Source organism: Aulostomus chinensis, chromosome 17, assembly GCF_037954235.1.
Source record: "Aulostomus chinensis isolate RoL2024-O1b breed Wild chromosome 17, RoL_Achi_v1.0, whole genome shotgun sequence".
Classification (NCBI taxonomy): Eukaryota; Metazoa; Chordata; class Actinopteri; order Syngnathiformes; family Aulostomidae; genus Aulostomus; species Aulostomus chinensis.
Genome location: NC_141336.1, coordinates 24511477 through 24522622, shown reverse-complemented (window position 1 = coordinate 24522622; position 11146 = coordinate 24511477). Strand labels below are relative to the sequence as shown.

The following is an 11146-nucleotide window of genomic DNA, read 5'->3' as shown; positions in this document are numbered from 1 at the left end:
GTTACGTAAGCGGACATACATATTGGAGTTAAGAACTATTGCCAGTTTTGTTTTTCACAAGTAATTTGGAATGATTCCGGGACGCGGAATGCGCTTGTATGACAGAAGTTGTTCTTTTATGCAGTGAGTCCAAATGCACATCCTAATGTCAGGTCTAATGAAGACCGACCCAAGATCAGCTTTACTGCATCAGTCAGGTCAACCAATGATTCTGTGACTTGATAAACGGAGGCACTGATCAGTTTGGCGTCTACAGTGCTGATGCCTCAAGGTAGCAACAAAAATGAGATACCGGTCATGGTGTCAATGCCTGGATCTGCGCCATCATTCTCCTCTGATGTCCCATCTCTAGTCTGTAGGTTTGCATGTGATCAAAGCTGTCAGAGCTTGTCACCCAACCCGTAGCCCCGCCCCTCAACCAACAGACGCTGCCCTAATTGTTTAATTTAGACATAACCTAAAATCATGCTTCAGCCTTGCTGGTCTGGGTCTCCAGCCTTCTGCCTAAGTGCTCCCAATAACCCTTAAGAAGCTAGCTTACGCATACGAAGTGGAGCTGTTAACACCAGAACTGAGACACCGTTCCCCCGTGTCACTGGGAGCGTCTCTGAGGGGTGGAGTGACGTAGGACTTGAGTTTGAGGCCAGGAAGAGTGTTTTTCATCAGCGATTAGAAGGTCACACCACAGAACATCGCAGCAAAGATCTGCAGCCAAGACCACAAGCCTCTTTGTGCCCTGAGAAACGTGTGAGTGTGAGAGAGAGTGTGAGCTTGAAAGAAAACCAGGCTGGGTGGGAAGAAGGCCTGCTTGTGAAGAGCAAACATTAATGAGGTGTCCTGGGCTGTATGTGAAGAGTGTTTAACACTAAAATCAACTCCCAGTTTACAGTACAGACAATTTTATTAAACATTTAAACAATAAAATACAGTTAGAGAAATTAACAGAAGCAGAAAGTTTGGCCGTAAACCAGTTCGGAGTGGAAATCCTGCTCTGGGCAAACACTCACTCATAAAGACAATCTCATTAAAAAGAGAACTTCGAGAAGGGTTGGGCCAGTGTGTGTGTGTGTGTGTGTGTGTTGCTCTAGACACTAACACACACTCCGCTTACTGTAGCTTGAGTCATTATCAGCTTGCGTTTCATCCAGTAAGCCATCCAAGTGTCCAGATGGTCAGAAAAGCTGCTTCAATGCTCTCCCTCATTCTCCCTCCCTTCTACACACTCTCCTCTGGGAGGAGGGGAAAAAAAGAAAAAGAAATAAAAAAATAAAAAAAAGGTTATGCCAACTGAAGCCAAACAAGGGGAGGGATCCAGATTGGGTGTCAGGTGGTTTGAAGTGAAAGAGGAGCAGCCAAAGACCAGGAAACTGACTTCAGATCAGTTCGCTCTCCTGCTCTGCTGCGCCTATTTTCTGCCTGGAGGATATGAACTAGTGAAAAGGACGAAACTCAAAAGTGCATCACATCTCTATTACCAGCAGGGGTGGAGAGTGTCTGCAGCCCGCCCGCCTGAGGGAGGCCATTCCCCAAAGCCTGCCAATTTAAAGTGAATTGGAATGCTTTGTTCAGAGCCCTCTGAGAATAGCATAAAAAGATGGAGGGGCAGAGGATAAATGTCTCCCTCCAGGCCCTCCGTTCTCCTCTGGGCCGGGGCTGGATGGCTGATGGCGCCCAGACTGGAGGGCTTTGTCAGCTCTTGTGTTTCCCTCAGTAGCCGTACTTGTCATTTAAGTGTGTGCGTCCATCTCCAGTCTGACCTACAAGTGAAGAAAAGCATCAATTATTAGGAGGCCAAAATAAAACTGGAATATGGTACAATCCGTTCTCAGCCTGAAGCTCTGTTTGGCAGCCTTTTCAAAGTTGATTTTATTCAAGCTTATCTTATCAAGTGACTCTCATCTGCATTCCTCCGTGAACAATGAAAATGTCGCTGCAATTTGGGCTGCGAAATGGACCATGAAAGCCTGCTTACATCCTCGCCGCAGCCTTAAAAATCTATTTCCCCCCTCAGTCTTGTTCTCAGCTGCAAGGCCGTCACTGTCGGGACATATTAGAAGCTCCTGAGTTGAGAGCTTGTATATTTCACCACAGATTTCCGTCATGTTGGATTCCAAACATGCTCCGTGTTTACAGACAGGAGGATTAAGGTTACACCGGCTGGGTGATACACTCGATCAGCTGATCAATAAGTCAGTGTTGGAGAGGTTTACCTGCAGGAGGCAGCCAGACACAATAATCAGGGTCGTCCTCTGGATACTTCCCTGATGGCAGCACAGGCGGCTGTGGACACACACACACACACACACACACACACACACACACACACACACACACACACACACACACACACACACAAGGAAATTCATCGTGCGTCACACTCATGAGTGATGCAGCTGGATGTTTGTTCCGGTGTGTGAGAGCCTACCCTGCTGGCTTTCTTTTTCGCCGCCTTCCTGGTGCTGGGCTCCACGCCCCCCTTGGCTCCGGACTCTGGAGAGACAGTCAGTACAGTTACACGCACAGTTCAGCGGAACTGCGGTTACAGCTCAAGTCGGCCATTTAATTGGAACACTGTTGTCTCAGAATTCATAAATGGGGAAGAAAAGATTTATTCACAGTAGTGCGTCCCCCCTCTGCGAAGCTAGGTGGTGGTTTGTCCCATAATGGGTGGCAGCTGTCCGTTTTTTTGTCATAAAACACGTTAACCAGCAGAGTGTCTTTAAAATGGCAGACTTAGATTCTAAGGATATGACACAACAGCAGAAGCAAGTTTGTTTTCTTGACCAGAGCTACGGTGTTTTTAGTCTCAGCTGCTGTGACAACGATGATGATGATGATACCCCTGCACCTGGACCTGTGGCGGTCCGTTTTCCAGGTGTGCTGAACACCAGGCTGACTAGGGTCTGACTGAAGCACACACACACCACAGTAACAGCATAACTGTGATGTTGGAGTCTGAATTGAGGAATTTGACTTGTCAGACAAACATATTATCACATATTTTAAAAGTCCAGTTTTAGTCAGACTGACACAATTCCATAACACACTGAGTGAGCTTGGAGCAGCTCACCAGCACCACTCACTCACCAGTGCTGGGGAGAAAAGTCCAGGACTCACCTGGACTGGAGGGGCCCGGGGCCTCTGAGCTGCCCTGTACAGGACCCTGCTGGCTCCTCCTGCCCTTGTGGCTTTGTTCTGGTACCAAAAGACATGACCTCATCAACAGGTTTTGACATGGAGATGCACACACATGTATTACTGCCACCTAGTGGCATCACAAGATAAATACTATTAATGCAAACAAAGAGGAGATAAATTACTCTAAAGTACCGTCATCCTTCACCCCAAAACATGTATTTTGTCTTTCAAGTATTCAAAAATAGATGTTTTTCCCTCCTCCATCACTTCTTTGTGACTCCAGAATGCAGAAAGAGCCAGCCATGTTTGTTTAGGGTGGAGCTAATTCTGACTGATGGCCAACAACAGCAGAACCATCGCAAAAATGTCTGCTTACAAACTTCATCCACACTAAATTCCCATCCGGTGTAATCCACGCCTCTTAATCCAGCCGGATGCTCCGTAATCCACAACACTTTGATCTGAGCTAAAAACAAACATGCTGTCACACTTTAGCTGCAGCACAGACAGGAACGAGCGCCAGACCCCCACGGTTAAACAGTCAGTTTCTATCTAAAAACAATCCAATCAAATCTGATTACAGAAGATGTGGATTACACCAGACGATACGACGAGTTTGTAAAGGTACATTTTTGTGACAGATTTGCTGTTGTAAACCGTAAGTCTCTGTTAGCTTCGAGCTAAACACACATGGCTGCATCTTTCTGCCTCCCGGAGTCACAAAGATGCAGGAGGTAAATCATCTTTGTGAGCTAAAAACTCTGAAGACTTGGATCACCTTTTGGCTCCTGAGATGTCGCTGCTGTGTCTCTCTGCTCTTCTGGGGTCTCGTGGGATTTGGAGGCGCTGGACTCTTCAGAGTCCACATTAGACTCAGTCTTACTTTCCTCCCTGACATCATCATTATGTTCAGTGTTCTCAGCCTCCTCCTGCTCTTCCTCCTCCTCCTCTTCTTCTCCAGGTGGAAGCTCTCTCAAGTTGAAGAGCTCGGCGGGCAAGTTAGGCCGCTTTGGAGGCAACGTCTACAGGAGAAAAGGAGAGAGTCAGCTACTGTGTTTTGAGGGGAAAAAGTTTCAGGTAGTTAGACTGAGATACAGGAGCTGAGAGAGAACACCAACCCCGATGGTTCCAGTCTTCAGTTTGAATTTGCTGCCCCCCTTCATGGCTCCAAACAGAGGTAAGGTCTTCTTTGGCTTCTCTGACTCGGAGCTGCAGGATCATCAGGATATGATCTGCGTTAGGATTCCACAGTACCAAGTGTCATTTGTTCCTACGACATGTTGGATAGGTCAAGAACGTGCTGATATTTCTGGACGAGCGTCACCTTGGCCTCAGCGACGGCATCTGTGCCGGTCGCGTCAGTTCCACCAGCTTGCGGAGCCGCTGGGCATCTTTGCGTAAGTCAGCGACGTGAACGTGAAGTTTCCTGCGCGCAACGGAGTCCATCGCTGCCTCGCTCCGCACTGCCGTCATGAAGGCATCCAGAGGGTCCTCAGAGGAAGACCCCGACTCCCCCTTTGCCCCTGCGCTGAGCTTCTTCTGCGCCTCTGCCAGCTCCCTCTCCACCGCTGACAGTTTGGCCACCTACAGAACAAATGACCTCTGACACACACACATCTCCAGCACATTCAAGCCTTTATCAAAGAGGACTGTCCCCAACTTTTGTTGTTTCGTATTTGGGCTTTTTTTTTCACACTCTGGCATGACAGCCCCATGACAGCTGGGTCAAGCTAGGACACTGGATGTTCTTGCCTCTTTTTAATGTATTTTTCCCTCTCACTCGATCAATTCAAAGAAATCCTGCTGCTTACCAGAGATTCGTGCGTCTCGGGTCGCTGCTCAATCTTTCCCGCCTTTTTCATGCGCTCTTGCCTTTTCTTCTCAACAGTGCCGGTCCGGTCCAGGAAGGTATCATCGTCACTGTCATAGTAGTCCTCATCCTCCCAGTTCTTCTTCTTGCGTTTGCGAGAAACTGCACATAAGATGTGTGACAACAGAGAGAACTCTCACTAGAACGTTTCTGTAACCCTTCCAGCCTTCATCATCATCCTGAGTCTCCACCTGCTTCCTGGCGCAGGAGCCCTCTGGCTTCCAGCATCCGACAGGCCTCCAGGCAGCACTGGACCGCCGCTTCTTTCTTCTTCCCTGTGTGGGTTACCTCAGCAACCAGCTGTCTGCCCATGGCATCGTCCACTGGCAGCCTGTCAGAGACGCAGACATGAACTCGGCGGCTCCTCCACAAGCCCGGAAGCACATTCCTGATACTTACTTTATTCTGCAGAGCCAGCTGCCGTGACTTTTGTCTTCATACTCAAACTCCAGCTCCTCACCTGCAATGAAAGCAACGATGAAGACCAGCACAGAGGACTGACCACACCTCCTCCAGAGGCCCAGCAGGACGTCCTCTCACCTTCTCTGTCATAGAACCCCTGCAAGGCCTTCTTGGGGTCTTTCAGGTAGGCGGCTTCCTGGTCCTCGTGGAACTCTGTTGAAAAAGGGTTTTCCTCGCTCTCGTCCTCTGGAAGCGCCTCCTCAGCTGGAGAGGAGGTAGGAGGAGGAAGATGAGAAACATCAAAACAGATGAAATCGTCCATCACTGCAGTCTGCAACCACCATATTCCAGCTCACCCATTCCCCAGGAGCAGCCGGAATCTTCACTCAAGCGTTTGTTCCTGCCCGTGTTGCTTTTGCCTTCCTCCTTCTCCTCCTCCTCCTCATCATCATCAGAGCCATCTCCCATCATCCTCTTCTCCAGCTCAGCCCTCTGTTTCCTGGCTTGCTCCCTCAACTCCGTCACGGTGAGCTCGGACTCCTCTTCTTCATCAAAGTCTGGCCCCTGAGGAAGAGGAGAGGAGAGTTTGAGTTTCACCTGCTTTCATGATTTCTGCAGAAACACTGAAAGAGACTTATTAGTTTGAAAGATGGAGGAGAAGGATGCTGACCAAATGTAGAATATTAATCACCTTAAACATAACAAGATTCACACACATCATAACCCAAACACACACTGAGCGTTTGGTTGGTCTTTAACTTTTAACCAGGTCAGGGTTGGTTTTGGTTCTGGTTTCATAGGTGGAATAAACTCTGGAACCATTCCGCCTTTCAGGCTCAAACGTGTTCACACTTGATTCGGCATCATTTCTTCTACTGCTGGTGTGAATGTGGCCAAAAGAGAACAATAACTCATGCGTAGCAGCGTGACTCCCGCCCGGAGGGAGGAGAGCTGTACTGAGCTGGGAAGTGGTAGCTGATGTGCATAGTGTGGTAAAATGACACAGAAATCATAAGTAATAATTTAAAAAGTCATGGCGCAATTATTTGTTTGTCTATGAATACAACGTCAGTACGATTTACCTGTAGGATAAAAAGCCTCGTGCTCCCTCCAAACTTTAAGACGTGTCCGACCCGGAGCCTGATGTAGGTCTTTGGCGGGATCTTGTTCTTGTTCACCACTGTGCCGTGTGTACTACCAAGGTCTTGGACATAGAAGCCTCGGTCCTCCCCTACAGACTCCAGCTCACCGGGCTGTTCCCGGTACTGAATTACCGCGTGGTACCGGGAGATGGACGGATGCTCCAGAGAGACGTCACACACCGGCAGACGTCCAACCACGAAATAACTCGAGTGTGTGAGAGGCAACTTGTCCACTATGGTTCCGTTTTTCAGGATTTCAAGGGCATATGTGGTCTCTGGAGGCTTACCGCCCCAGGACGGCTCTGTGTACGGGAGAGGTGGGAATTTACCAGTTAGGGGACCCTTGACAGGAGGCACCCTCGGCTTAGTTTTGACAGGAGCGGCGTCCATACCACCATTTCTATTCTCTTCTTGTCCCCTTTCAGAAGTTTTATGATCCTCTGCGGGACACGGAGGTACATCGAGGGTAGTGTCATCAACGACTCTGTTGCTCACGCTCCTTGTGTCAGTTGCTGGTTTGGACGGAGCAGAAACGTTAGAAACGCGTTTGCTAACGAGAGAAGGCGCCGCGAAAATAGCCGGTTTTTTGAAAGGGTCCGCCGACTCTGGTCCACTTTTGAGTGGGTCTTTAGTTTCGTCGTCACCTCCATTCTTCGTGGACGAGCTCTCGTCTGTTTCCATCGCAGAATTCATTTCTTTTTCGTCGTTGTTTTGCCCGCTCGCGTCTGACGGCAGGGGGGCGGCCATGTTTATTATGGCACGTCTGTGAATTGTGTCCGGGTTTTGTAAGCGTCTATAAAGCTCACTTAAATGAAAAATCTAAATCCAGGAATGCTTCAGTAAAATATCAGCAAAACATATACATAAACATACTGCATTGTTTGCTTATAAAATAAAATAAGAATATCGCTGTCAAATATATTTGGTTCCTTGCGGAACTAACGTTTTTTCTTTACTTGGTCACCGGAATTTTGTGCAGTAAGGACCGGAAGGCTAAGTTGTCTTCAATACTTCCGTCCATGTTACAAAGCCGCAGTCTCTGTGTAATCATGTGAGTCTCGGTTTTTCTCTTTTCACACAACTAAACACGCTTGCTAGGATCGTAACTGGTGACGTTTAGCATGTAGCTCAGCCGCTCCGCCGTAGCAAGAAGCTACGTGGTTGCAGATGGGTTGCTGTGGTGTTCTTAGCTGCCACTCAGCATATAGATATGCTCGTTAAACAATTATTTTCAAAACTTTAGCACCTTAATTGAATATGTCAAATAATTCGACTCATGTCAAGCTCAACAAATTGTCCTCTAGAGCCACAGAGTGTTTTAGCTCATTCTAAATGTTGCTTAGGATATTTCATATGCTCCATCATTTCTCTTTATTGTTCATTTCGATTCACATCCTCAAGGGCTCATTATTGCTTCACATCAGTTCCACTTATTTTCTATTTCCTTGGCATTTGAATATCAGCTGGAAAACCTTACATCTTAATCTAAGGAAACGAAGACAGGGACGAATGTTGGACTGTCTGACTACTTGTTCTCCCTGCTCAGACTTGATGGACGCTTGACTCCGGCTGATGTCTTTGAGCCTTCGTCATGATGCGTTACTGGGGCGAGATCCCTGGACCAGCTGGAGCTCCTCCCAGTCGCAGCTCTTTTGACTTGCTCCAGCGAGAGTTCCGCTCTGTGGAGATGCAGGATCCTCCCCTGCACCAGCCGTCTGCCCAGCGTCCGCGTCCCACCACCATGCTGGACATCCCCTCAGAGCCATGCAGCCTCACCATTCACACTGTGCAGCTGTGCCAGCACGCACGTCGCCTTCGTGGCCTCTTGGCAGCGGCTCAGGGTCAGAGTTTGTCATCCTCTGAGGGCAGCAGCAGGCCTGAGGATGTGGATCCCAACCTGCCTCTGCGTCCTCCCACCCCTCCTGTCATGCCAGATGACCTGCTACCAGTGGACAGCAAAGCCCCTTGGCAGCCCTTCCAGCTCCGCCACAGTGACCCCGAAAGTGACTTCTATAAGTAAGCTCATCTTAAATTGTCCCACTGAAGCATCTAAATTGTAATCTCAGAGTTCAGATTTGACCACTTTTACTGATTTGTTGCATGTCAAACGCTTCAAAGATCTTCACTGATTTAGCCACAGGTTATTGATGATCTCCTGTCCTCTGTTGTCAGGGGTCGAGGGGAGCCGGTCACCGAGCTGAGCTGGCCCTCCTGCAGACAGCTGCTCTACCAGTCAGTGGCCACGGTCTTGGCCCACGTTGGCTTCGAGTCAGCTCAGGAGAGTGTGCTAGAGACTCTAACTGACCTGGTCCACGAGCACTACCTGCGTCTGACCCGCCTGCTGAGGGTGGCGGTGGACCGGGAGGCGCGGCTAGGGGCCAGCCCCTTCCCTGATGTGATGGAGCAAGTGTTCCATGAGGTGGGCATCGGCAGCGTGCTGGCGCTGCAGCGCTTCTGGCAAGTGCGCATCAAAGACTATCACAACTACATGCTACAGGTGAGATGAGGGGTGTGGCCAAACACGTCACGCTATATGACATCATATTCCTTGAGACCAGGCACTTGTCTTAGGTTATACAGATTCCTTGATGGCAGTAGTACATTTAAAAAACATTTTTTTACATGAAGTACTTAAATATGTTCCTGAATAATTGTATTAGCCATAAACTGGTTCTCCTGCTATTGATAAACAGTTGGGGAGTTGTTTAGTTGTTAAGATGTTCCATTAAAATTTGTTTAAAGAAAACTTTGTGAAAACGTGCTGGTATGAACATGAAAAGCCAGGAAAAAAGTGTAGATAAAAAAAAAAATTAAGCTACAAAAATTAATTATATGTGCATTTTCGTTTGAGCATGAAGGGTTTATCTGTACAGACGCTCTCTGGAGGACGCTGGATATGAGTCATAATACGGTGGAGTACAATGACAGAGGAGGAGAAGAAAAAATTCCGTATTAATCTCACATTCTATCTTGAATCCCCAGAAGAGTCAGAGCCTCGAAGGAGGCAGAGTCGTCCAGCACGGTCATTAACATCCCTGTGACAATGATTGGTACAAAGTACGAACATTTGCCATCTTTAAATAATGGTAGAACATTTGTTATGAAGTAAATAGCTTTTTAATCATCATTAGTGGTGTTTCACCGCATAAAATCGGAGTCGCCTTTGGTGCCTGTCGCTTTACAAGCAGCCAGAAGCTCATCCAGGCAGGAAGTAGAGAAGTAGTCACATGGTCCATGCAGCCCCGTGTGACCATGACTGAGTGCAGGATCTTCATCCAGTATCTGAGAGCTGTTCGTCTCCTCCAGGTCAGTAAGGATCTGTCGGAGGAATACGAGAGGCTGGTGAATCCAGAAAAGGCTTTGGAGGACTCCAAGCCCCCCAAGATCAAGGAGGAGCCCATGAGTGACATCTCCTTCCCAGTCAGCGAAGAGCCCGAGGCTGACCTGGCCTCCGGGGACCAGGCTTTGCCCATGGGGGTCCTCGGGGCCCACGGTGAGAGGCTGGCTTCAGGCCTGGATAGTGACCACTCTCCTCACACCTCAGGTGAGCCCAGCGATGCTCTTCAAGTGTATTTATGAACATTTCTGGCTTTTGCATGAAGTCTCAGTGTTGGAGGCTCTGTTATCAGACCCACTGGAGCTGCTCCGACTCCAGGGTGCAGCCTGGGATCGCCGTCGGCAGACATCGGTGGTTAAACTGGAGTTCCCAGTGGAAGCTCAGCACCAACCTCCTGTGAAGGCTTCTGTTTTAGAGGGGAGAAGAAGAATAGATTTCCTGTTTCAGAATTACCTGAGCTAAATTTCTTTGTCCATCTCACTAGGTGGGGGAGTGGCCAACAACTCTCCTCTGTGGCCACAAGTCAAAATGGAGCCGCACGATGGAGAGGAAAGCCAGACTGCCGGACACCACCACCATCACCACCACCACCACAGCGTCCTGGGCGGAGACGTGTTTGAGGAGGGAGGGCCCATGTCTACCATGAGCGAGTCAGGCGGCGCTATGGCGCCCTCCCCCACTGGCGTGCCATCAGACGGCAGCTACGCCTCGCACTCGCCCGACTCCCTGATGAGCTCGTCGCCCATCTTCAACCAGAGACCCAAGAAACGAGCCAAGAAGATGTGAAGCTGATGAGAAAAGATGAACTGTTCAGGAAAGAGAGGCTCTTTTGTAGCTTTTCATAATTGTTTGTATCGTTTCTGCTCAACAGCTGGAGATGTTTCCTCTAAACCCAGAGTTCCTTTTCAAATGAATAAACGTGTTTCGAATTTTGTTTTCTTCATTTGAGTTATTAAATGTTTTCAGAAGGTAAGAGTCGTATAATTAGCCTAATGAATTAAAGAACAGGAAAACGGAGAGGTCCTACAGCAAATGATTTAGTCAAACAGCTTAATAATTCAGCAGAATGGTTTGTTTTCTCAAGCGATGAAGCTTTTCTTTTTTTTTTCTCCTCATTTACAGCCGCTGCTCCGGCAATAAGAGGAGCGCTTCCTCGTGAGCATGCTGTCACATATTATGATACATTTTCATTCCTTCATTCTTCCTCCACTCTTCTTTTTACACGGAGCGAAACGGTCCTCACGCACACCCGTCAAC

General features: G+C 48.4%; 2 protein-coding genes across 2 annotated transcripts; one reads left to right on the top strand and one right to left on the bottom strand.

The window, feature by feature from the left end:
* Window positions 1-882: 882 nt before the first annotated feature.
* On the bottom strand, window positions 883-7328 carry slc4a1ap (solute carrier family 4 member 1 adaptor protein). Its single transcript, XM_086181685.1, has 13 exons — window positions 6493-7328; window positions 5767-5974; window positions 5549-5674; window positions 5408-5468; window positions 5200-5339; window positions 4950-5110; window positions 4463-4722; window positions 4257-4347; window positions 3917-4160; window positions 3118-3195; window positions 2426-2490; window positions 2211-2280; window positions 883-1757 (listed from the first exon to the last, which is right to left on the bottom strand). The coding sequence occupies exons 1-13, from the start codon at window positions 7297-7299 to the stop codon at window positions 1708-1710; spliced, it is 2361 nt and encodes a 786-aa protein (XP_086037811.1). The 5' UTR covers window positions 7300-7328; the 3' UTR covers window positions 883-1707.
* A 187-nt stretch (window positions 7329-7515) lies between these two features.
* Window positions 7516-10823, top strand: supt7l (SPT7 like, STAGA complex subunit gamma). The gene is made up of 5 exons (XM_086181686.1): window positions 7516-7603; window positions 8099-8568; window positions 8725-9049; window positions 9859-10096; window positions 10374-10823. Exons 2-5 carry the CDS (start codon window positions 8144-8146, stop codon window positions 10673-10675), a joined length of 1290 nt encoding a protein of 429 aa, XP_086037812.1. The 5' UTR covers window positions 7516-7603; window positions 8099-8143; the 3' UTR covers window positions 10676-10823.
* The last annotated feature ends 323 nt before the right edge of the window (window positions 10824-11146 follow it).

Bases quoted from the DNA above. Each gene is read 5' to 3' on its own strand.
- slc4a1ap (XM_086181685.1), bottom strand. From the start codon at position 7,299: ATGGCCGCCCCCCTGCCGTCAGACGCGAGCGGGCAAAACAACGACGAA. The intron at 5,111-5,199 runs GTGGAGACTCAG...TCTTATGTGCAG, and splicing joins GCTCCTGCGCCAGGAAGCAG to TTTCTCGCAAACGCAAGAAG. The intron at 2,491-3,117 runs GTGAGTCCTGGA...CTGTCTCTCCAG, and splicing joins CCCGGGCCCCTCCAGTCCAG to AGTCCGGAGCCAAGGGGGGC.
- supt7l (XM_086181686.1), top strand. From the start codon at position 8,144: ATGATGCGTTACTGGGGCGAGATCCCTGGACCAGCTGGAGCTCCTCCC. The intron at 8,569-8,724 runs GTAAGCTCATCT...CTCTGTTGTCAG, and splicing joins CCCGAAAGTGACTTCTATAA to GGGTCGAGGGGAGCCGGTCA. The intron at 10,097-10,373 runs GTGAGCCCAGCG...CCATCTCACTAG, and splicing joins CCACTCTCCTCACACCTCAG to GTGGGGGAGTGGCCAACAAC.